The 25,478-nt window shown below is 32.5% G+C and overlaps 6 protein-coding genes, 1 long non-coding RNA gene and 1 pseudogene across 7 annotated transcripts; 4 read left to right on the plus strand and 4 right to left on the minus strand.

Moving 5' to 3' along the window:
- Nucleotides 954-9,358, plus strand: LOC104743799 (protein DETOXIFICATION 27-like). The gene is made up of 12 exons (XM_010464844.2): nucleotides 954-1,084; nucleotides 1,244-1,328; nucleotides 1,802-1,869; nucleotides 5,360-5,659; nucleotides 5,758-6,045; nucleotides 6,337-6,590; nucleotides 6,702-6,788; nucleotides 7,002-7,058; nucleotides 8,452-8,690; nucleotides 8,776-8,894; nucleotides 8,978-9,067; nucleotides 9,192-9,358. The coding sequence occupies exons 2-12, from the start codon at nucleotides 1,307-1,309 to the stop codon at nucleotides 9,240-9,242; spliced, it is 1,575 nt and encodes a 524-aa protein (XP_010463146.1). The 5' UTR covers nucleotides 954-1,084; nucleotides 1,244-1,306; the 3' UTR covers nucleotides 9,243-9,358.
- LOC104743793 lies at nucleotides 4,204-4,587 on the minus strand. Its single transcript, XR_760618.2, has 2 exons — nucleotides 4,395-4,587; nucleotides 4,204-4,301 (listed from the first exon to the last, which is right to left on the minus strand). It is a non-coding gene; the product is annotated as an uncharacterized LOC104743793 (long non-coding RNA).
- On the minus strand, nucleotides 9,797-10,942 carry LOC104743823 (putative clathrin assembly protein At5g65370). Its single transcript, XM_010464868.1, has 2 exons — nucleotides 10,488-10,942; nucleotides 9,797-10,351 (listed from the first exon to the last, which is right to left on the minus strand). The coding sequence occupies exons 1-2, from the start codon at nucleotides 10,940-10,942 to the stop codon at nucleotides 9,913-9,915; spliced, it is 894 nt and encodes a 297-aa protein (XP_010463170.1). The 3' UTR covers nucleotides 9,797-9,912.
- On the minus strand, nucleotides 12,412-12,937 carry LOC104743829. The gene has a single exon (XM_010464874.1). It carries the CDS (start codon nucleotides 12,698-12,700, stop codon nucleotides 12,416-12,418), a length of 285 nt encoding a protein of 94 aa, XP_010463176.1. The 5' UTR covers nucleotides 12,701-12,937; the 3' UTR covers nucleotides 12,412-12,415.
- On the plus strand, nucleotides 13,989-14,683 carry LOC104743835 (histone H3.2). Its single transcript, XM_010464881.2, has one exon. The coding sequence runs from the start codon at nucleotides 14,075-14,077 to the stop codon at nucleotides 14,483-14,485; it is 411 nt and encodes a 136-aa protein (XP_010463183.1). The 5' UTR covers nucleotides 13,989-14,074; the 3' UTR covers nucleotides 14,486-14,683.
- Nucleotides 17,092-18,176, plus strand: LOC104743844 (protein MIZU-KUSSEI 1-like). Its single transcript, XM_010464886.1, has one exon. The coding sequence runs from the start codon at nucleotides 17,126-17,128 to the stop codon at nucleotides 17,885-17,887; it is 762 nt and encodes a 253-aa protein (XP_010463188.1). The 5' UTR covers nucleotides 17,092-17,125; the 3' UTR covers nucleotides 17,888-18,176.
- LOC104757505 lies at nucleotides 19,878-20,909 on the minus strand (annotated as a pseudogene).
- LOC104743853 (transcription factor bHLH99-like) lies at nucleotides 21,877-23,885 on the plus strand. The gene is made up of 4 exons (XM_010464892.2): nucleotides 21,877-21,900; nucleotides 22,408-22,818; nucleotides 23,131-23,508; nucleotides 23,675-23,885. Exons 1-4 carry the CDS (start codon nucleotides 21,877-21,879, stop codon nucleotides 23,762-23,764), a joined length of 903 nt encoding a protein of 300 aa, XP_010463194.2. The 3' UTR covers nucleotides 23,765-23,885.

Consider the following 25,478-nt stretch of genomic DNA (forward strand, 5'->3'; position numbering starts at 1 on the left):
AATTTTTAATGATAAAATATTCATCAATGATTTAGTTATAAGTTATAACTTGGTATAGTTGTTCTAAGAAATGTTAAGTATATATACCTCGTCTAGTTACAGTTTCTAAAGCTTGTTAGGAACAATAAAAAAAAGGTTAACTGGAGAAAATAATATGCATGTTCTCAATCAGACACATACACGCTCATTAGGCCATTATTAGGTAAGCAATGAGATCACAGAGGACAATGACACATGTGGAAATAAAACGACGCTACCCTAAACCAATCCTTCGACGTGCCTCTCACATGTCACGCTTATTCAGTTTCAGTAGAACTGAAAATGTATATTACGGACCTTGTTCAGTTTTAATTACCTATTTTATAATTCACTAGATAGCATAAGCGTGAAAAAAAAACAAATAGTAATAATAATTCACTATATAGCAAATCGCAGTGACCTGGACTAGTACATAAATTTGAAAAATATAGTATTGAAAGAAAAATATTAATCAAATGTAGATCTTAGCACAAAATGCCGTAAGTAAAGATTGCGAATTTTTAATACCCTTACCAAACTTTTTTTATTTTGTAGTTCTGTCAAAATCCATAACATGAAAATAGTGGAAAATAAAGAAAAACTAGGTAGAGGACTCGCGCCTCGCGCGGGATTATCTATAACTACAAATTATATTTAAATGTCACTCTTTGTTATTTAATTTATTTAACATATAATTATATCATTATTATTAATATTTTTAAGTCATAGAATATCTAAACGATTATTTTTTTTCTATTTGTATATTTTGGTTTGATTTTATCTCCATTCACAAAAACTAAATCCAGTTATGTATAGATTCACTTGTTGGGTTACAGAAACTTTATGGATTTGGAATTGTTTTATCGAGGCCCAATTGTTCAAATTATATTCTTAATTTTATTTTATTTTTATTTTTGTAGAGTGATGTGAAACGACAAACTGATATTTTCAAAGTTGTCGGTTTGTATTTTTTTTTTCATATGTCAAATATCTAGTTCTTCAGTTTATTCCACCAATTTAATGAAACCGTGAAAGAATTTGGGCTGATTTTCTGTAATCTGTGAAGGTAATCCATGATTCATCGTTTTGCTATTGTATTTCCGATCTTCTTGATTTGTTTTTTTGGAGAGTTTTTAATAATTATCGATTTCTTTTTAGTTCTCATCGTTTCATTTGGAACTAAGTTCCAATCGAAGCATCTGTAAATTTGATTTCCTGTTAACAGATAATCGGTTAAATCCATTGTATGCTTGCTGAAACTCGTCTAGATCGAAGTCACAGCTGATCGATGAGTCAACCATTCGTATCAGGTAATTGCAAAAGGCTCTTCTACAAAGTTTATTGTTTCTCCCGTTAATTTCTTTTGTAATCTCAATGGAAAATAAATAAAAATATATACTGGAAAGATTTGTAGTTAATTATTTCATAGTATAATTTCCGTTGTATATTTACATGTACAAAAGTTTAATTTATGGATTTCTTAGTTTATTTGGTTCAAAATCGTATCTGAGATTGTATTAAAAACTTCACTTCAACATGTCTTTATTCTTGCACTATTTTTTAAACCGGTTTTTCCCAAGATTTTAGATAACTCTGTCACGGATACTGTTCTGAAAGGATTTAAAAAGAGGTATTACATTATTTGGTATATAGGAGACAACGTTTAATATAAATTGTAAACTATTAACTATTAAAGCTTGTACAGATTAAACTGTTGGTGTCTAACAATCGTCTTAATTTGTTATAAGTGTATTCTAATCCATGTATGTTTTCCCTTGAATAGTTTGGCATAAGAGCATGGAATCATGGTTGTTTTCGTTGAGTATGGTTCAACAAACTCTTCTCAGACTGGTTAGTATCAAATTTATCTTCAATCTAACTACAATAATACAGTATTGAGTTTTGTATATTTGTCTCTATAATATTTTAGTTGTGTTTTTATTAAAAATAATTATTCTCTGATAGATAAATAACATAATTAAAAAAACTTGTTGAAAACAACTCTTGTTTGAACGCATCCCTTACAAATAAAAATAAGAAATACCAGTTATTGCCTTACTGGAAAAACTCTCTATTTCAGTTATACTTAATCCACGTTCTGTATCATCCTGTGTCTCTTCCCTTAGACTTAGTGACCATGGGTCCTGGAAAATACAAAACAATTTTTTAGAAAAAACTCTATTAAAGTAATACTTAATAGACGTTCTGGATCGTCCCATGTCTTTTTTCCTTACACGTATTGAAAATCATGTTCGTAATACAGAGTAAATTTCAAACATAAAAACTTTTGTCAAGCATTGTGATGGTTTCGTTGACTACTAATAATAAAGTGATGAATGCATAACATTAAATATTACCTCAATATCTCCTGTTTCCTAATAAAGATTTTGGAAAACTTCTTTGAACACAACATTCATAGTCTCCTTCTGTGGCTTCCCTTCCTTATCTGTAATAAGGATCTTTAGACCTTTCTTAGACATAACTCTTGAGACAGCAACATAAAGCTGACCATGGGAAAAAACCGGTCTGGACAGATACAACCCAACTGTTGAGAGCGTTTGGCCTTGACTTTTGTCGATTGTCATTGCAAATGCAGCAGTCAACGGAAATTGCATGCGCCTCATCTTAAAAGTTGGTCCCTAAAAGTTTCGGTGAGAGCATTCTTGATGGTAGCTTGAATTTTGTCCCCCTATAAAAGTTTGGGAAACAACAAAGCAATTAGTATAAAGTAATATATAACATAAACCAAAAATATGTAATCGAATTCAAAAAAGAGTTAACGAAAGAATTAGAGTTAACTAAACTAACCTTAGCATCAATGAAGATCATTTCAATGGTTTCACCCATTGAAGCTGAATACTGTTTCCACAGCCTGATGATTTTGACCTTAATTTTCCACATGTTCTTGAATGGTTTCAAATAGGTAAATTGTTGAAGGTAGCCATGAGAAACTTAAAGGATGAGTGGTTATTAATTTTGAATAAGCTTGGTTGGTGATGGTGGAAATGATGGGTTTGGATGAACGTTTATATAGGGGTACTAATTTCAATCAATGATTTTGGTTTCTATTATTATATTATTCATTCACTTGTTTATGGGAATGATTATTCATTTACTTGTATATTTGATTAGGTAGTTGATTTTGGTTTTTTTGGCGAAATATGTTTATGCAAATCCAAGATAATTGGTTTTGTTAATATGTTAATCGCTTTTTCTACGGAAATCTAAGATTTTTTGTGTTGTATATGATTCCTTTTCCGGTGTGGTGTGGAGTAGATTAGATGTTATACACGTCAGCTTAATTTGGAAACTTAAAAACTTTTGTAGAATAAAATCATAATAATGGGCTATAATTCTTATCAAATGTAATCAAGGATTACGGTATTAACATTTAAATTGGATTAATTTAAATGAATGTAATGATATGATTTATTTACTCCTCAAATTAAGGACATTAGAGAGTTAAATTACGTAACAAACAATCTTTTTCAGTTTAGTGTTTGTTATCGGATTTTTTGGTGAAATTTATTTATACTAATAGGATTTTGGTTTCTGTTAATATGTTAAACTTTATAGAAAATAACAAAATTGAATCTACTGATATGATTTACTTGCCATTGTAAAAATAGGCTATAATTCGTTAATTACAGAACCAATATTTAATAATTTTTGTAGAATAAAATCATAATAATGGGCTATAATTCTTATCAACTGTAATCAAGGATTACGGTATTAACATCTAAATTGGATTAATTTAAATGAATGTAATGATATGATTTATTTACTCCTCAAACTAAGGACATTAAAGAGTAAAATTACGTAACAAATAAATATTGTATTTCAAAATGTTACAGAACCTAATTACATAACCAATATTCGATTTTCGTTCTTTTTATTGTTGTTGTTGAATTAATATTTAGGGGATATGTAATATAGATAATCTATGATTCTGTTGACACAAACTAATATATTTTTTAATATATGATGATGTAAGGTCAATTTGTAGAATATGTGAATAGAAGTGCTTTATTAAATCTGCATTGGATGGGGAAATAAAGATAATGTTATTCAAATGAAATACACATATTAATGGATTTTTCATAATCACATAATTGTGCTTATTCCTTTTACGCTAATAGACATGAAATCAATTATTTGTTCTCCGTTTGAGCTTCGTAGTTTTGATGACCTATTTTGATCCTCTTTCTTCCACTTGTGATTCTGTCTCCTTTGATTAAATATTGAAACAACTTCTTCACATTATGAGTCTGACCAATTGGAACCTGTAGAAATGGAAGATAGATTATTTCCTATATATTAATAAATGAAAGAGATGTATGTGCAGGGAATATAGACCAAAAACAAATGAAACTTACAGTGTTTCTCTTCCACTGTTTTGTATTGACATCATACACGAACTTATGAGAAATCTCATCATACACATATATAGGTGATTTGTGGTGGCTATTTCTCTCAAACCATAATGAAAAATGATGGACATAAAGCTTTGTGAATGGGACAGAATCTGCTTTAGATGCAGGTACATCTTCAATTACATTATTTAGTTGAAACATTGTGTTAAAGTGAGAAACACCTTTCGAAGTAGACATGTGAAAATTGACAATGGAGAATTGTAAGAAGCAGTCGGAAGTTGTTTGCTTGCTTTGGAGGAAGAACAAAACAATTGTGTAGATTTATGTGTTAGTGATGAAAAGAATGTATATATAGGTGTGAGAAGAGAGAATTATTGATTTGTTTTTTTATTATTATTAATACAATGGCAGGAAGCTGTAAATAAGTAGAAGTTTTGAGGGTGATTTGAAAAAAATGTTCTGAACTCTATAATACTGACATATCAGCTTTTTCACCAAAAAGTTCCTCTATTAATATATAGGAGATATATTACTGTCAAACAAGTGTCATGTTTTAAGTTTTAACACTTATTTATAAACTTATATTAATTTATCTATTTGCTGTTGTCATGTCATATTTGAAAAAATTATCATGTTGCCAAAAAAATATATAATTCCTTTCCTTTTATTTTCTCATTGTCCATATAACGTATGTATGAATATTTTAAAAAATTCTTTATTTACAGAAGTGAAATAGAAACACGACACACAAAGTTTATCATTTTCGTCATATTTGGAATTTTGTAATGATGGTCAAACAGAAAAAATAAGTTTCTAAATTCATTAAATCTAGAAAAGTAATAGACTAAATAATAGCCACAGAGTTTTTATAAATAAAAAGCCAATTCACACACGACTCACCCTCTGGTCTTCACCTTTCTTCGCTCACTCCTTTCTCTTTATATTTCATTTCTTCTCCATAACCTAAGAAAAGAAAAAGAAAAGGATTAGCGATGAGAGGTGGCGGCGGAGAAGAAGGATCGGAGTTGAGTGTTGCACTGTTGAAAAGTTCTCATACGGCGGAGGAAGACGGTGGAGAACTGAAGACTAGGGTTTGGGTTGAGACAACAAAGCTATGGCAAATCGTTGGTCCAGCCATATTCAGTCGAATAACGTCGTACTCGACGCTTGTCATCACTCAAGCTTTCGCTGGTCATCTTGGCGATCTCGAACTAGCCGCCATCTCCATCGTTAATAGCGTCATCGTTGGCTTCAACTTTGGTCTCTTGGTATATAAAACAATCTTGATGTTTTCAACTTTTAATTTAAGGGTTATATGGACACTTTTTTTCCTAAGGGAGTTTTAATATGTAAAATGGTGGTGCAGCTTGGAATGGCGAGCGCGTTGGAAACGCTGTGTGGGCAAGCGTTTGGAGCAAAGAAGTATTACATGTTGGGAATCTATATGCAGCGTTCTTGGATTGTTCTCTTCTTCTGTTGTGTCTTATTGTTACCGACTTATATTTTCACAACTCCGGTTCTCAAATTTCTTGGCCAACCGGACGATATCGCTGAGCTTTCCGGTGTTGTCGCCCACTGGGTCATCCCTCTTCACTTCGCCTTTACTTTGTCTTTCCCGCTTCAACGTTTCCTCCAGTGCCAGCTTAAAAATCAGGTACCGACGTAATCGATCTATTTGATTGTTTCAAATAGCATGATTCATGCGTCCAAGCTAATCAAAAATATACTAACAGTTTTAATATACAAATATTATTTTGTTTGTCTAGATTTGTGCGTGTCGGAAGCAAATCCTTCAGTTTTTTCTTGATTTGTGCGTGTCAGAAGCATCTTTTTTATATGTTTTAAAATTGAATAGTCCAAAAAGTAAATCAGACTTTCTCTATAATAATGGTTTATTACGTAGATGATAATGTTCGAACTACTCGTTTGTTTATGTGATTATTAGGTGACTGCGTATGCGGCAGGGATTGCATTGGTTGTTCATTTTTTAGTGTGTTGGTTGTTCGTGGACGGACTAAAACTAGGAGCCGTAGGGACTATGGCTACGATTAATATCTCCTGGTGGGTTAACGTTCTGATTCTATTAGTATACTCCACTTGTGGTGGCTGTCCACTTACTTGGACCGGGTTCTCTTCCGAAGCCTTCACTGGACTTTGGGAATTCCTTAAACTCTCTGCCTCGTCCGGCGTCATGCTTTGGTACCAATGAATTATGAATATATACACTTTTGTGACATTATACTAATTGTGTCCGACACAACTTTTAACGGTAGATGCTTGGTGTTTTTTTCTTTTTCTTTTTCTTAACAGTTTGGAGAATTGGTATTATCGGATTTTGATTATAATGACTGGCAATCTTGAGAATGCTCGAATAGCTGTTGACTCCTTGTCCATATGGTAAGTTGTTTTATGTTGAAATATTTTTATTCAAAACCCCATCAAAGACATATATCTTATCGCATTGTTTGTCACGTCTGCATTTTTGGGTTGTTGCGGAAAGGTTATCGTTGTTTTCTTGATTTTATCTTCTTTATTGTTTAATAAATAATTGACTACTTTTCAAAATATTTTATTGACCAATCATTTTCAAAAAAATAATCTTTTTGGCAGCATGACGATAAATGGTTGGGAAATGATGATTCCTCTCGCTTTCTTCGCCGGAACCGGGTAAAAAGTCTATTCTTAGTATTTGCTAATTTTTAATCCGGTTGATAGTGATGATCTAATTGACCCCTATTCAGTTTAGTAAGTATAATTTTAATACACGTACCCAATGAAACTGGAAGTCAGAATCTTGTATTGAATGTAGAATATATGTCATGTTGGATTCTATTTTTCAAATAATTCGGAAAAATAAAATAGAAAATGCTTATTTGGTTGTGGTACTTCGAGTCGTGTCCACCATTTTATTCCTATCCCAGTTCTCAAATTAATTTACTCTGCTTTGTTGGTATTTTTGTTGTCGACAACATAAATGACTAGTTTGAGTCCAAATATTGTGGTCCAACGATAAGGATACAAATTGGGTCGAGTAACTACCCGAAATTTTTGTTTTTTTTTGTTTTTTGTTTTTCTGGTTAAACTCTTTCAAGTTATCTAAAATTATAACATCTCTTTTTTTTTTTAATTACTCCATTTTTTTTTGTAATGTTTAAATATTTTTTTCCAAAATTATTTGAAACCACTCATAATTAGGCAAAATTATCTTATACTTTACCCAAATTTATTCGTTTGGACAACAGTTTTAAATACATTAACTTTTCGGTACTTTATTCTGCCTGTGTTTAATGACTATCCGCTACTACACCGTCTACACGTCTACATCTTTCATTTAGACAATTATCGTACGTCGACATAAATATTAAATACGACAGTACTGTTAGTTAGTTCGTTTATGTTGTTTGAAGGACAAATAGTATAGTTTATGTGTGGGAAATTTTAGGAAGTTGAAACCTAACATTTGGCATATACAGATAGTTGCTTATAACATTTTTCTATATCTTCTTCCGTGTTTGCTTTGAGTTCTTCTTCTCTTTTTATTTGTCGCGTTGTTTGTGTAGAGAGTACTTCTACGAGGATACGATACGATTTAGAGATTAACTCTCCTTAGTCCTTACTATAGTATTATATTATTTCATTCATCCATAACTTTTTATGTTCAATCCTTTTTATTTTTATATGTTTTTTGGGTCTNTCTTTTTTTTTTTTTTTTTTTTTTTTTTTTCCGTGTGTGTGGAAATGATATATCCGCTAGGGCATATAGAGACACAATATGTGAGTTCACTTGTTTTAAAAGAAGCATTGATGAAGAATAAAGAGTACAAATGTAAAGAGTAAAGACAGTGATGATGTTACCTATTTGCCATGTTGGTGTGGAACCTACATACAAAATATTTTTTTAAAACAATATAGAATATACAGATGGTATAGGTTTTTTATTTTCTAACAATATTTTTAATGATTGCAGTTACATATAATTTATAACTATATATATAAATCAGTACTAGTTTAGAATGTATGTTGCAGAACTATATGTTTACTTTTACATTAACGACTGCAGTGTACGTGTGGCAAACGAATTAGGAGCTGGTAATGGGAAAGGAGCAAGATTCGCCACGATTGTATCAGTAACACAATCGTTAATGATCGGATTATTTTTCTGGGTGATAATAATGCTTCTCCATAACCAAATCGCTTGGATCTTTTCTTCAAGTGTGGCCGTCTTGGACGCCGTTAATAAACTCTCACTTCTCTTAGCTTTCACCGTTCTTCTCAACAGCATCCAACCGGTTCTCTCCGGTAAGTCACCTTTTCTCTATGTTCAGTATTTTTGAGCAGTTTTCTTGTATATATGTATGGAGTCAATGATTTTTGTGATGGCTAGGTGTCGCGGTTGGATCGGGTTGGCAATCCTACGTTGCATATATAAACTTGGGATGTTACTACTGCGTTGGTGTTCCACTTGGGTTTCTGATGGGATGGGGTTTTAAATTCGGCGTCATGGTAATCACTATTTTTCTCCACATATTGTTGTTAATTTCTAACTAGTTATTTGATTATTTCTATCGATTTGGTTTTATTTATAGGGAATTTGGGCTGGTATGATTTTTGGAGGAACTTTTGTTCAGACAATGATCTTAGGTTATATCACAATGAGATGCGATTGGGAGAAAGAGGTACATTGATATGTTTTGCCTTTGGTTTTGTCTTATTAATTTGATTCGTTTAGCAATTTTGAGTTTATTGATCATGATAATGTGTGTGTGTGGTTTTTTTTTTGGTCTGTTATAATTCTATCAGGCGCTGAAAGCAAGTGCTCGTGTTAACAAATGGTCCAACGCAATAAAATGAAGATTTGTTTAGTGCAACTATTATTAAATAATTTTGCAGCATAATTGTTTTTAAGAAAACTGGTGTATGTTGGTATCGAAAATGTAATGCAATATAACTCAGAGCCGGTTCATATATTTTACAGAGGGTCACTGCATGCAATTAACCGCAAAAAGGCCTTTTGTAATATATTCGTTTTATGGCATGCTTTGTAATATTAATTAGAAATATGTTAACGTGCTTAACTGGTTTATTTGAATTTAATTTAAACAATAACAAATTATTATTTTTCCACGTGAATATTGGTTAAGTATGTAAATTCAAAAGTTTATCAAGAATAATATGACTCAATGCCTTCTTTGATGTTTTCTGGTTGGGAGAGCGTACAAAGCAAAGACTCCGAGTGGTCGGTGTAATTAGGATAGTTAAAAACTTCGAAGATTTTTGTGATGGTTTACTCACTTACCGTTCCTACATTTATCGAGGATTTTTTTTTTTGTGATGATTTTGCTACATATATATCATATATTATTCATAATTCAATTTTTGAAAATATATATACAAGGAATCGACTATAGTCATTGAAAATAACAATGCCACATTGCCACAGAGACGAATACCCGATTTATGGACTAAGCTATATGATAGTAACTAACCTGACCGGGCTGTTTCTTTTTTTTTTTTCTAGGCGTTACATATCTTTTAATTTCGATATCAAACACCAAAAGTCTTCAATCAAATACTTGCTTCGCCAAGAAAACTCCCTCAAATCTTCTTTGCACATTTCGAGCCTCTCCAAAACCGGAACCAACTCGTACGGTTTAACAACTCTCTCATTCAATTCTTCAAACCTTATCTTCATCAATCTTATGACGGATAAGTAGTCTTGTACCATTAATTCTATCATTTCGACAACGATTTTGTTGAGTTTCGATTTCGGAGCTATTGGCCTGTTACTTATACATTCGAATAGATTCACTAAAAAATCAACTTGTTTAAAAATGCAATCGGTTGTGTAAGACGAGACTCGTCGAGTTTCTAGACGCTTATCTTCCGACCTATCCTTTATGTTTGGGGTAACGCCTAAAGCCTCCGCAATTGAAAAGTAACAATCTAGATATTCTTTGTACCTATTCAAAAGACCATTTTAAAAATAATTCATAAGACTATATATATTCCATAAAATTGCCATTTAACATACTATAAAATAAAATAAAAAGTTAGGAAAATGATATGGATCGGAGCCAACGATATATATAATCTTACCAACAAACCCATAGAGACAACTCTCTAGTAAAACGAGATGAACCTACATTAAGGTCATTCAATTTGAGGTTACTCCCTCCTTGATTATAGATCAAAGTGCGATGACTATTATTAGTACTGCCACGAACACTATCTTCTCCATTGTACACATATTCCGATTTAATCATCTTATGGAGAAGAATGAGACATTTAGCAGCCACACACACGTCCGTTGTCAAACGAAGCCTCTGCAGGATCGCAGCGACGGTACCAGGACCATAACACGTGTCAGCAGTGGATTGGAGGAAAGTGACGTATTTGTCTGAGGGTGGGTTCTGTGAAGTGTGAGACGTGGCTTTCAAGATAGCTTCGTTGATGGTTTTTGTATTCTCGGAGGCACACAGATGAACCACGTTGACTTTCATTTGCGAGGCTTGGTCTTTCAATTTGCCTCCCAAGGTTGTCAATATGCCCATAGTTTGGTTATTTTTTACTTTTTTTTTTTTTTTTTGGGTCGTCGAATAGATATTCTTTTTTAGTGTTTGAATCTTTAGCAATGTGGCTTTGCTTTTATAATGATTCGAAGGTTTCATGTGTGTTATTGGTTAATTAATATATATATATATATTTTTTTTTTTTGACAACTATTGGTTAATTAATTGTTGGGTAAGATCATGAAATAAGTTCTTATCTTAATAAATAATAATCATCTCTTTAGCATGTATAGTAGATTGGTTTACCCATATCATATACATCCATTATGAAAATTAAATACACCTGGATTTTTATAATTACAATAATTAACAGTTTAAATCATTTTATTTTGTTTTTTTTTAAAGATTAATTTTTACTCTTTTAAAAACTACAGTTAATGTAATTATTAAAATATTCATAGATAAATGCTAAAACTTTATTTACCTATTTTAAGATTTTGATATGATATATAATTTTGAGAAAGATTTCATGAAGAAAATCTGAAACATTTAAACATTTTGAGAAAGATTGCTCAATATTTGCTTTTTAAATGGTACACAAAATCAATAACCTTTAAAGCCTGATTTTACACCACCTCACACGTTAAGATGTATACGTGCCACAATAACATTACTTCTCAAGTTAAGATTGGCTACCATAAGTGATTAGTTTCAAATCAATCACCAATATTCAAAGTTACAAAAAAAAAAAAGAAGAAAAACAACTAAATGGCCATATAAGAAAACTGAGGTTACATCTTTGCGGACTGATGTCTTAATGGGCCTAACCCAGACGAAAACATGGGTTTTTATTTCTCAGAGGCTTTTTTTTAATTGTTAGGTTTCGAAAATTTGGCAAAATATTTTAAAGACGCGCCGTAATGAAAAACAAAAAAAGTGAGAGGGAAACTAAAAATAATTTGGGCGCTAGAAAGAAGTAATGTGATTGGTTGAATTAGACATGACGCGGATCACTAAACTTAAATCAATCACAACCGTTGATCAAATTGAAGATCTCACGAACCAAAACAATTCTACCCACTGTAAAAAAAACACAATCCAGTCTCTAGAGATATCTCATCATCTTCTCTATCTAAGTCATTCTCAAATCTTGACTAGAGATGTGGGAAAAAAGTTCGACAATTGATGTCATCACTAAGTTGTTAAAAAAGCTAGACATCAACATAAAGGATTTTTGCCTTCCATATAATAGAGAAACCGCATTCATTCTATACAAAAAGACATATAAAGAGCAACATGTATTAGTGAAGTATAGCAAGAAGCAGAAAAACTTCACCAATGCATGTTACTCTTCATATGTCTTTTTGTATAGAATGAATGCGGTTTCTCTATTATGTGGAAGGCAAATATCTTCTATGTTGATGTCTAGCTCTTCTAACAACTTAGTGATGGCATCAATTGTCCAACTTCTTTCCCACATCTCCATCAAATAACTCTCAAACTTCTTGCTATCCTCTATAGAATGAGTGCGGTTTCTCTATCCGCTATGAGAATGTAACCGAACTTCTTCGCCTCCACAGGAAAAAGGTCATCGTATTTCTTCTTCTTCGCGGCATCAATTGAGTAAATATCTTCTCCAGCAGCGTCTGGAGCCATCTTTAGTTCCCCCTGAGCACCGTCTTCGAGCTTCTCCTTGTTCTTCTTCTGCTTCTTCTTCTTCTCGATCGATTTCCTTGTGGCTAGATCACCTCCTTTGAACGCTAGTCTTCCACCTTTCACGCTCTCGTAAGGATCTGACATAGCTCCTTCGATTTCTTCTCTAATCGATTAGGGTTTTCGAATTTCTCTAAAGTTCGTTAAGTGTCGCTTTTGGGAATTTTTTTTTCTTACTTGTAAAAACAAAACGACGAAGAAAAGAATTGGGCCATCGTCGTGTTATTGGGCCACAATTCCTATTCAATTAAACCGAACTAACTCTGGATCAGTCGGTTTACTAAACCGATCCAAGAAAATATTATTTTATAATTACAATAATTAATTCACAGTTTAAATCATTTTTTTTTTGTTTCTTAAAAATATTATTTTTACTCTTTTAAAAACTATAGTTAATGTAATTATTAAAATATTCATAAATAAATGCTAAAACTTTATTTACCTAATGATATATACTTTTGAGAAAGATTTCATTAAGAAAATCTGAAAACATTTAAATATATGTAGATAATCAATTTATATAATATAAATATAATTGATTATCCCTCAATTTATTTTAAGTAAAAATTAAACTAAAAACCTCTTAAAAAATGATATAGTACTTTACTTTGTGATAGAAACACGTATTTATTAAAAAGATAAAAAAATATAAGAAAATCAAATATCAAACAACAATTATTGGTTCAATGATCAAATCAAGAAATTGGCTCATATCTCTATCTTTTTTTCGTGCATTACAATCAATACAAATTTAAAATTACAAAGTGCAAAAAAAAAATCAACTTTTCGTGTATTAACTAGTAATAAATTGCTCAATATTTGCTTTTTAAATGGTACACAAAAACAATAACCTTTAAAGCCTGATTTTACACCACCTCACACGTTAAGATGTATACGTGCCACAATAACATTACTTCTCAAGTTAATATTGGCTACCATAAGTGCTTAGTTTCATGAACCCAATCTTCAAAGTTACCAGCCATTAACACAAATGTAAATTACTAAATGGGAAAAAAAAATAAAAAAAAATAATACTAGTTATTTTACCTTGGTGGACTGATGGATACACGACATATTTAACGGGCCTAAAACCCAGACTACAACGTGGGCTTTTATTTCTCAGAGCCTTTTTTATAATTGTTAGGTTTCCAAAATTTGGCAAAAAAATTTGAAAGACGCACGCGCCTAAATGAAAAAACAAAAAAGGTGAGAAGGGAACTAAAAATAATTTGGGCGCTAGAAAGAACTAATATGATTGGTTGATTTAGACATGACGCGGATCACTAAACTTAAATCAATCACAACCGTTGATAAAATTAAAGATCTAACGAACCAAAACAATTACACGCTTCACTATAAAAAACCTCTCATCATCCATCTTCTCCATCAAATCACTCTCGAATCCTCAGATCCTTAACGCAAATCTCATAACACACTCTCTCTTGTTTCTCATCTACCAAAATGGCTCGTACAAAGCAGACGGCAAGGAAATCCACCGGAGGAAAAGCACCAAGGAAGCAACTGGCGACAAAAGCGGCGAGGAAATCAGCACCGGCGACCGGAGGAGTGAAGAAGCCACACAGATTCCGTCCCGGAACAGTCGCGCTAAGAGAAATCAGGAAGTACCAGAAGAGCACTGAGCTTCTGATCCGCAAACTTCCGTTCCAGCGTCTGGTTCGTGAGATCGCTCAGGATTTCAAAACGGATCTGCGTTTCCAGAGCAGCGCCGTCGCGGCTCTCCAGGAAGCGGCTGAGGCTTATCTCGTTGGTTTGTTTGAAGACACTAACCTCTGCGCGATTCACGCTAAGAGAGTTACTATCATGCCTAAGGATATCCAGCTGGCGAGGAGAATCAGAGGCGAGAGAGCTTAAAGGGAGAGAGAGATTGAAGTAGAGAGGATTTGGAATCAAATCGTTTCTTTTGTTATGTCTATTGTATTTGTATATCTTTCGTGCTTCGTTTTCCCTAATTTCGTGTTCTAGAGTATGGATTAGGTCTTTGCGTTTATCTTGTTCGATGAAATGCCTCAATGGATCTTAATCAATGTTTTTAATCTTAATTTTTGTTTTCTTCGAATTACTGCAATTAGATTTAGATAAACTCTGCAAATCTCAACATCTAAAACCATAAAATGCAAACAACTAGTTCACAAGAATGAAAAATTAGAATGTTGTATCTCTAAAAATAAACGAAGGTCTCTGATTGGTGGATTAATGATCACGAGGATCGTGGGATATTCACCGTTGATTAGATAGTGAATCTAACGGATCAGAATCTTTCACTCTTAAAACAATTTTTTTTTAAAAAACTCCCTCCGAAAATTTCATCTCCTTTTTTTTCCCCTTAAAAACTTAAGAAGAACAAACTAAAGTCTCTTCTTCATTTGCATATAGCAATTTCAAGAAATCAAATCCAGAATTCACAAAATAAATTAATCTGTTAATTCTTCCTAAAATCAAAATGGATTTGTACAAACCAGACTACGAGGAAATTCCTAAGTGAGATGTATAGATCTCTCTACACCTATATGCGTATTTGACGGGATATATGCTTTTTGCCCTCGTCTTTTTTTGAGTCATTCTAAGTTTTAACTAACGTTTGTGTTCTTCTTTTTAAATTTGGAGTCAGTCACAATCACTATATTTTTGTACACTGTCCATGAATCGTGGTTTTTAATCTCCTGACATATTTAGAAAGAAAGAAAAAAAATGAAGATATTATTTACTCCGACAAATAAAAGTTTTTTTTTTTTTTAATATCTTCATGCCATGTGAAATTTAAACGAAGGAAAAACATTAAGATATTTTCTTCATACAAATCTCTTAACGAAAATATCGTGGTTGTCGTTGGATATTTTGACGTAATGATATAAAGAGAACGATAAATGGCGTTCTTGTTTATCTTTCGCTTGTTTATTTAAGTTTATTGCGCTCTTGTTCTTACTTGCTAGTATCTCTAATGGCGTCGTTTTTAAATAAAGAACAAGCGATAAATTACCAAAAAACAAGTAGAAGAAAATCCAAAAATAGTTTGAGAGAAATTGAGACAATGATATGTATATATTGTGTTGTCATTTCTTTTATTTTTGTTAAATCCAAATAAGAAAAAGTTTATAATGCTTTTGAGTGGAAAGATCCAAGTTAGCAATATTTTATTTTTAAAGTAGAAAAGGACAATGTATTCTCCAACATGCATCGTTTTGGGCCTTTTGGCAAAAGCTTCCAACGCGGCGATAAATTATTGAAACAAAAGATGGAATGACAACAATTAATAATAATTTCCAAAAGTTCCACCACTATGTCTATATGTCATGTATACAAAAATTTATTTGGTCTAACATTAGTTTCCGATTCATACCACGTTGTGTTGGCGATAAAAAAAATCCGGTCTTACACTATCGTTTAAAAAAAATCGATTGGGGAAAAACTTTCTTGGTGATTCACATTGATGCATGCGATAGAAATTGATATTCCCGGTGGTGGTATATGTAAGATTGTCCAAATTTAGTGGGAACCATAAGGAATATATTGGGCCAATGATGGGCCAGAAATGGGTAACAATTGCATCCCCATGATCAATCCTTGTCGATGCTCGAATAGACGGTTGATTTGACTTTGTCGTTTATTTAGATGTTTTGTTTGTCCATTTAGGGTTGGCTTTATTACAAAATTGAGTTAAACGAATCATCATGCAAACAAAACAAAAAAAAAAGGGTAAGAAACTATGTCACTGATTTAATCAATATTGTACAAAAGAAGTTTCAAAGTTGTTTACCATGAATCATAATTAGTTAATTACCATCGTACTACCCAAAGATATCAACAAAATTCTTTGGATCCGCGTATACTAGAAACTTAGTGGTTATCGCCTGCTAATATTATTAGCAGTATTATTGTCAAGTGTGCACGAACATATGTAATCATTAACTAAATTAAATAGATCAAACTATATATAGATTAATTAGGATTTCTTAATACTTGATATAAGGTTAAATGACGAATTATGATTCAATGATTGGACTCACGCCCAACGTGGTTGTACGGAAATTTCCTAAGCCACCGTGTCATTCCTTTCTAGCCATTTTTTTGATTCAATTGAATCAATAATATGCTCCACACTGAACAAGAGATTTTGGATTTTGTTAAGAAATTAGTAAAATCTTCAAAAATCTGGATTTACTATTTTTTAGGAGAACCATTTTTCATAAAATTTTAAATGGTTAAAAAATGAATTTTTGAAAAATCTAATACCAAAAACCATTTCAAAAACCACATCCATTCAATAACCGCGATAAATTTTATTCAAATATGGTAAGATAAACTATATTATTCTAAAATAGTTAAGATGAATTTGCATTGTGTAAATATGTATATATATTTTTAATATAACAAAAAGTATATTCTTTTCTTTTCATGACCATTTCTCTATATATAGATCAATGCCACTTGAACCCTAACACACACATGCACATGAAATTATCATCCTTTTCCCACAACTCAAAAAAAGAAATCATGTCTTTCACCACAAACCCACATCGTCGCCGCCTCGCCTCAACCACCACAAGCGCAACGGTAGCTGTAGACTGCCATCAACAAGTTCGTTCATGGCGGCTCCTTCGCACCATCGTCCAACTTCTCCTCCCATCTTGTTACTGTACAATCGTAGATCCAAGTGATATTCAAGAAGACAAATCATCTCACCGACATATCAAACCAAGAACCTCTTCCGCTTCCTCAACCACCACAAACTCCACTTTTACCGGAACAATATTCGGTTTTCGCCGTGGCAAAGTAAACTTCTGCATCCAAGCAACAAACTCCAAAACCCTAAACCCAATCATTGTCCTCTTAGAGTTAACCGTCCCTACCAAGGTATTAGCTCGTGAAATGCGAGGAGGCGTGCTAAGAATCGCTCTCGAATCAAACAATGATGACGGATATGTTTCACATGAAGATTTTTCTTCTACTTCACTTCTTACAACACCTTTATGGAACATGTTTTGCAACGGTCGGAAAGTCGGATTCGCCATCAAACGGGAGCCTTCAAAAGCCGAGCTAGCCGCGTTGAAGGTCCTTACTCCGGTGGCCGAAGGAGCCGGAGTTGTTAACGGAGAAGAGATTAACCGAGATAAAAGTGATCATATGATGTACTTAAGAGCGAGTTTCAAACGAGTGTTTGGATCGTTTGATTCTGAATCTTTTCATCTCGTCGACCCACGTGGGATTATCGGACAAGAACTAAGTATCTTCTTCTTTAGATCGTCAAAAAAATGATTTTGGAACGTTTTGTTTTCTAGCATACGGATATCAATCAGTGCACTTGCATACTATACTATACGTTGGGATTATTTCGAGATTCATCGGTGGTTTTTTTTTTTTGGTTCCTTTTTTACAAGTTTCTATTAGGCAAACTGAACCGATTAATCTGTCTTGTAGTGTTTTTTAGGCTGTGCTTAATTAGATGAAAATGTAATAAGCATAGCTTTTGATGATCTCAACTTTTGTATAGTAGTGGTGACCATGTGTTCATGTGTTTCTTATAGTGCAAAGTTTTTTAATCTTCTATATGTATATACTTTTACAATTTGCTTTCTATTATTGTCAATAATTTGGGGAATAAAGTTAATAATTTTGGTTGGCAACGAAACGAAAAATGAATTATTGTATAATTAAATTTCGTAATTCGTTTGTTATTACATGCACTGAACATATACTTTACAAACGAAAATATTAATATATGTAATTATGTATAATAAGTATCAAAAGGATAATATCCAATTCGAATGTAAATAAAATTACTATATAGCTAGTTTTTATAACGATAACATATATCATATTTTTTTAAACTCTATGGATATATTCAACTGGATAATATATTTTTGTTTAATTGACTAAAAAAAAACACAGTTTATAGTTACGGTGTTCAACCCATCTATTAAACGGGATCGCCAAACTTAACTTCAAAAATTTTGTAATCCATCAATAATGTTTTTTTTTTTTTCATTTCTTGAATAATAAAGAAGAGCTCGTACGTGGGGTGAGGTCAACGAGGGTCGAGAGTTATCATGGGAGAATAATAAGAGTCCACGCGGCGAATCCATCACTACAAGAACACTAACAACTTTAGATTAAAATAATAATAAATTTTACATAAATAGACAGAACCAGATAACTTATTAGTATTACAACATTATTCATTCGTGACTTTATTACTTTTGCTTACAGAAAATGGCAAGCTGGTTGGTCTTAGCTGTTGTTGATTCCCTCTGTCTTTCCAATGTTGTTCTTTTGTTTTTAGCCATTATAAAAGAAAGAAAAAAAAATCAATAAATCACAAAACTCTTTTCATTATTAAACTCTTATAGATACACAATTTTTTATTTTATTTTTATTTATCAAAATTTTAAGAGGAACGAAAATTTAAACTAAATGCATAAAATTGAGAATTATTGAATCAGGTTACTAGCTAGCGTAAGAATCGTAATACCAAATAATGTAAACAGGAAAAATAAAGCATAAAAGATGAAATATCTGACAGTACACCATGTTCTGTTATTTTTTTTTTGTTCTAGAGCAGAGCAGTAACCACAATCTCAAAAAGAGAGGTATAATAATATACAAGATTTATAAGAAAACCCACAATCTCATAAATTTTGTTGGTTTTAGGCTTTTAGCTTTTAAGGCGTGTGGATAACTTAATAAAAGAAAAAAAGTATGATGAGTCTATCCAATATAACTAATTGGGCTTTGAAATTAAAGGTATGAGTTTATTAATAGGCTCTTAAAAAGAAGTTTCGACCGACTTTGTGGCAAACCAAAAACAGAACACAATTGTAATCAAATCATACCAAATTTTCGGTTATGTTCACGCAGGTTTTATGATTTGCCTATGGAAACCATAACCGGAAACTTGCGTCTTGTTTCATTTGTTGGGTTATTGCTGTTGGATTAAGCCGACTGGTATATATCCTAAAGAAAATGGCCTATGGACAGAATCTGCTAACTCATTACATCTATTAACTTATTGCAACTGAAACAGTCTGGTCACTTTTGCTAAAGATTAATATGATGTGCATAAAATCAAAATTCAAAAACAAAATTTTTACGGATGGATAAATCTGTTGTTCAGTCATAATTATACTCAAAAATTAAAAATTGTAGCAAAAGCAATACGCAGAAACAGCTCCACTCCCTCTGATCTTCGTGCTACTTCACCATTGACTAACTCTTGATGGGAGCTAATAGCTTCTTCAACTTCTATACTTCAGGACAGTTTTTTGTTATCAGAAAGACAAAAGCTGTTAGGAATGGTGTGGAGATATGGCAGAGAAGTTGTGTGAGGCAGAGTACTCGTATCATAGCTTGAAAACGTATCTTGAGAGAAGTTAGTGTTGCCGACCATCTCACCATAAGGGCTGTTCTGGAAATCAGAAGAGAACTCATGTGGAACTGTGTTTGAGAGATGAGGATGTTGTAGAACGTTGTTGTTGATGATATCACTCATCATAGACGTGTTATGATGAGAACTATTAAGTCCATGCTTCTGCATCAAGTGATTCTTCAACCCGAAGTTATTTACTGCAGATGCTTGCACTAGAAGTAACTGTGAGTAGTCTTGTGTTGTTGAGACGTAGGGATGTTGAAAGTTTGTGTTGGTAATCATGTTGTCCATACACATGTTATGACTGTTATAACCATAAGGTTCCTGCTTCATCAAGTGATGATTTTGGTAATTGGTGAGTTGGTTTGATTGTGAAGCAGAAAGTGGGAGCTGGGAGATGGTAGCATCTTCATGGTTGTACATATACAGCGAGAACTTGCTAGGATTCAAGGGTTGTTGGTTCTGATGAACAAAGTTTGTGTTCCTCTGTTTCTGGGCTTCAACAAAATGAATCCTTTCTTGCAGTTTTGAGACAGTCCGTTCTAATGACTGAATCAATTGAGAAAGTTGTTGGGGAGAGTAATGATCAAAGTTTGGATATTTCACATTATTCCTCTGCTTCTTCTTCTTCTTCGAATCCGTGTTCCCCTTATCCTTGTCCTTGTCCTTCTCGAGGAACTCATGAAGATTGAGGTTCTTGTTGCGTTTTCTCGCCTCTTTAAACCTCATAGCCATGTCTTTCATTCTTTCTCTCTCATTAGGCCATGTCTTCAATTCGCCGTCTGGTCCATAGTAGATGACGCAAACCTCAATCGCACAGAGAACTGAAAGCTCGTAAGCTTTCTTGAAGATTGTCTTAAGTCTGTTTGTTAAACTTGTTGAATTATAAGACGAAGAAGACAAAACTTATTTCATCGTGAGTTTTCCTTGATTTAGCAGCAAGAAATTAGGGTTTTTTTCCTCGAGAGAGAGTGAACACGAAGAAGAAGAATTATATAAAACTGAAGGTGAAAACATTGTGAACTCAAATACTATATAGAGTAAGTGTACGGGAACTCAATACTCTATTTGTTTTCCAATTTTTTTGCATAGATTTCCTTAATTAATGTCTCGATGGTGAAGACGAAAAAGGAAATTTTAATTAGCCTCTCGATGGCACTCTGTTCACAACTGTAAAATCTAAAAGATTTGATTGAGAAATTATAGATTCGATTGTGTCATTAATTGTGCAACAAAAACTTGGAAAAAAGGAAAATTAAGTCTCTAATAAAATAATAAGCCACTAATTTTGTTCACAGGAAAATTACCATAGAAAACGCATCAGTCTATTCGTATTGTCGATGATACCTTTGCTATTATTTCTTGTTGCATTTATTAGTCAAAAAATACACAATAATTGGAAATGTGGAAGTAGACAAATGTAGTAACCAGCTTGTCTTATTATAGACACAACAACATATAAAAGAGTACCAATCATATAAAACTCACAAATTAATGTCAGATTGATAACCAGCTTGCCAAAAATCACGACTTTTTCAACTCACAACTAGCAAATTTCGTTTCTTTGTTAGATGAAAAGTACCCATCATATAAAACGACAATGTGATTGGCAATCACAAATAAATATAAATGATTTGTGTCATTATATTTAGATAGTAAAATATTTTAAGATTTATCAAACGATCAAGAAATATAACATTCTTCTTTGTTATGTATATTCCTCCCTAATCCCAATAGATTGTTTTCCATCATTTAGAGAAGAGTTTCTCAATCGTGCTATGCGGTTTTGAGAAAAAGCCCTTAATGGTATTTTGTTTTTTTCTTTTCTTCCTCCCTTCTCCTCACATTGTGATGTATTTTATAAATGACTTGCAGATTTGAAATGGCTTTATATAAGTATTTGATAGTATGTGATATATGTTTGTTTACCCTTATATATTAGTCAAACATACGTGGCAGATTTGAGAAGTAAAATATGCGATTCGTGACGATATATATACCGTGAAATTTGGTGAAAAATAAAATAAATTAGTTTATCTTAGTATTATTAAACTGCATTGATATGCGTTTTCCTAAAATTGTGTACATGTCAACTGTGAACCACAAAATCAGCAATGAATTGAGGTTGCTAATTACTAATTTAATTACATGATTGTAGAGTCGTTTTGTCGAAACTGTCTGATCTCCAAATTCCCAATTAGGAGACGCCAGCTGTACTAATATTAGTAACTAAACACACAAATGACAAATCTCACATTATTTAATTCATGTACGTTGGTTTCTAGCTAGGGCTTTACATAAACGACGCGAAAACTTGATTATTATATTCATCCAAGATTAATAAATAAATAAAACCAACAAGACCCATTTATAAATATATACGCATAAAAATGACTTTGTGAATACATCATAGCCATTAACCTCTCAATTTTCTTGGTTGGTGGGTTCGTATAGTTTTGGCTTCTCACTCATGGAAACATCCTTAAGCTACGATATCTTGGATTTCTTACAAAACATCGTCGTTTCCAAGTCACAGCAAAATTCCCTTTCTTCCTCTTCTGATTTAGCGACACTCTCTTGCTCCGTAACAGAGCAACAATCTCACTCAACTCAAAAGTTATCTTCTCTGCGACCGCGAGGTGGTTCCAGTGATGACTACGTACAATCGCCGAAGAGGACAAGGAGAACGAGAAGTGATAAAAAGATAGAAGATATACAGAACCAAAGAATGAATCACATTGCCGTCGAACGTAACCGGAGAAGACAGATGAATCACTTTCTATCTGTCCTCAAATCTATGATGCCTCTCTCTTATTCTCAACCTGTGAGTTTCCTTCTATCTTCTTTTTAGGTCTGCTTAGTACACTACTTTCGTTTTATTTCACCTTTACATTTTACTAATTTATCATGTAATTTTTAATCATATTCTAGGATTAAAACATGATTCCGGTGCATACAAATTCATAAATTATTGAACTATATAAGTAGATTTTAATTTGAATTAAGGCTATCAAATGCACCCGAAAACTTTATTCAGCTAAATGTTCAATTATTATGTGTTTTCCGATCATTCATCTCAAATACAACTATACGAGCTAATAAATAATCTGTGATTTTCCGTTTATATTATTAACAGAATGACCAAGCATCAATCATAGAAGGGACCATTAACTATCTGAAGAAGCTAGAACAACTTCTTCATTCACTTGAAGCACAATTAAAAGCTCGTAAACCTAATCGATCACCAAACAAATTCTCCAATTTCTTCATGTTCCCTCAATACTCCACCGCCACTACTGCCTCCTCCTTCTCCTCTAACTACCACCACGGCAAGGCAGTTGCTGACGTGGAGGTTACAATGGTAGAAAGACATGCCAACATCAAAGTGTTAACAAAGACACAGCCAAGATTGCTCTTCAAGCTGATCAATGAGTTTAACTCTTTAGGTTTAAGTACTCTACATCTCAACTTCACAACTGCTAATGAAATGTCTCTCTTTACTATTGGCGTCAAGGTAATTATTTTCATTCTCTTCTATTTTTCTTTTGGGAAATATTAGATAATAATGATAACAGTATTTGTCGGTTAAGATAAACGTATACACTACTATATAGTTAGACCTATATTGTTTTTAAACATCGACTTTATTATATCCTTAAATAATTGGTTTTCTGGATTAGGTAGAGGCAAATTGTCAATTGACGCCTTCGATTAATGAGGTCGCAAATGCGGTGCATGAAGTCGTTAGAAGAATTCACAAGGAAAGTTGAAATTTTATCCACAATTATAAATAATCTCTTGTAAAATAATCAAGTACCCATAAGTCAACAAGTGTATGTAGGGCTTCAAATTTGGAGACAGTTAACGTCAACTCATCTTTTAAAAATTTAATACTACAATCTACATAAAGTTATACTACTAGTAGACTCTCGAAACTTAAAGAGTATACATCAAAAAAATAGTACAGATTGGTAAAACCGGTTTGATATTATACGGGTTCACTCGTGGGCCTTATATTGTAACGAATTGGGCCTTTTAGCTTAACCGGACACGGATGAGGTTCAGTTTGGGAAAACCAGAGCATAGGTCCTCGAGATGTTTGAACGATCGTCTAGATTACGAATACGAACAAAGCCTCTTTCTACGATCCGTGGCCGAAATATCTGAAGAACCCAAAAGCCCAATGATTTTACAGATCTTCTCCAATGTTAAATCTAACGTTTTATATTATTCCGATGGATAATATAAATGATGCCGGTTTTGATATTTTTGTGATTGATCAAATTTCAATGTCGCGATCAATGTTTCTAGAAGACAAAAAACATCAAGAATCTAGTGGAATTAGTTGCTTTCATAGGATATAACCAGCTCATCGACCAAACTCCCTTATATAAAAGATTATATTTTAAAAAATGAAACACCAAACCTCTTTTACTTTAGGCTTTTCAATTTTAAGATTTTAGATGGATACATACGATATCATCATGTTAGTATGTCACTATATAAATGGCTAAACTTTTATTAATATATGAATATTAACATAAAGTCTCAACTCCAAGAACCTTTTTCTTTATTTTCCACCTCGCTTTTATGCTTTTTTCGTTTGTTTAATTATATGTCAAAACAACAAATCTACGTTCATTTCTTATACTAATTTTTCTTTTGTAATCAAATTGTATTGTTAGATTCTGAAACACTTGCTTAAGTAAAACCTACTTTGGTATATACATTAATTGTATTAAAATTTGTTATCAACGATGAATTAAATGTTTGTTGTATTACAAATTATTGAATTTAGATCTAGGTTATATGGAAACTTTTAATTGGTAAAACACCGAAGTTATTATGATATTCATTAAAAAAATATTGTTAAAGGATTATATATTCTAAATATAAATTTACTAAAATACTACGGCCGGACAAAAATAATACATTTTGTAGTAAATGGGCAAAGATCGTTACAGAGACAGACAGCTATCTCATCAAAGCTCTGTCGCCTTTCCCATTACTCGATTTAAAAAATATTTTGTAGTTTGTGAATATCCTTTGTACACCACATACTCTTCTTCCATATATTATTATATTAACACTACAATACATACATGTCTGTGTACAACTATTAACTAAAAATGTTTACATGTCACCAAATGTGACGAGAAAACAAAAGTATATCATAACATAATTTACTTTATATCCCGCTGGGGTTAAATATGATGTGACTTTTATCCTTAATATGATCATTAACCAATTAAAGAATAAAAGAATCCTAGAAAAAAGACAATGTTTACTAATTAATTGATGCTCTTCGTATACGATTATCTCCCAAATGATTATACAGTGGTAAATTTGTCTACCCTGAGAAGAAATCTGTATCGATCTTGAGAGCGGAATGAAACGCAGCTAAGCTACAGCCTACAAACATCTACGTTTTTCTTGTATCAACTTACAACATTATACAACCTTCAACATAAGAAAAAAGAAAAT

The sequence above is a fragment of the Camelina sativa genome, chromosome 2 (assembly GCF_000633955.1).
Source record: "Camelina sativa cultivar DH55 chromosome 2, Cs, whole genome shotgun sequence".
Classification (NCBI taxonomy): Eukaryota; Viridiplantae; Streptophyta; class Magnoliopsida; order Brassicales; family Brassicaceae; genus Camelina; species Camelina sativa.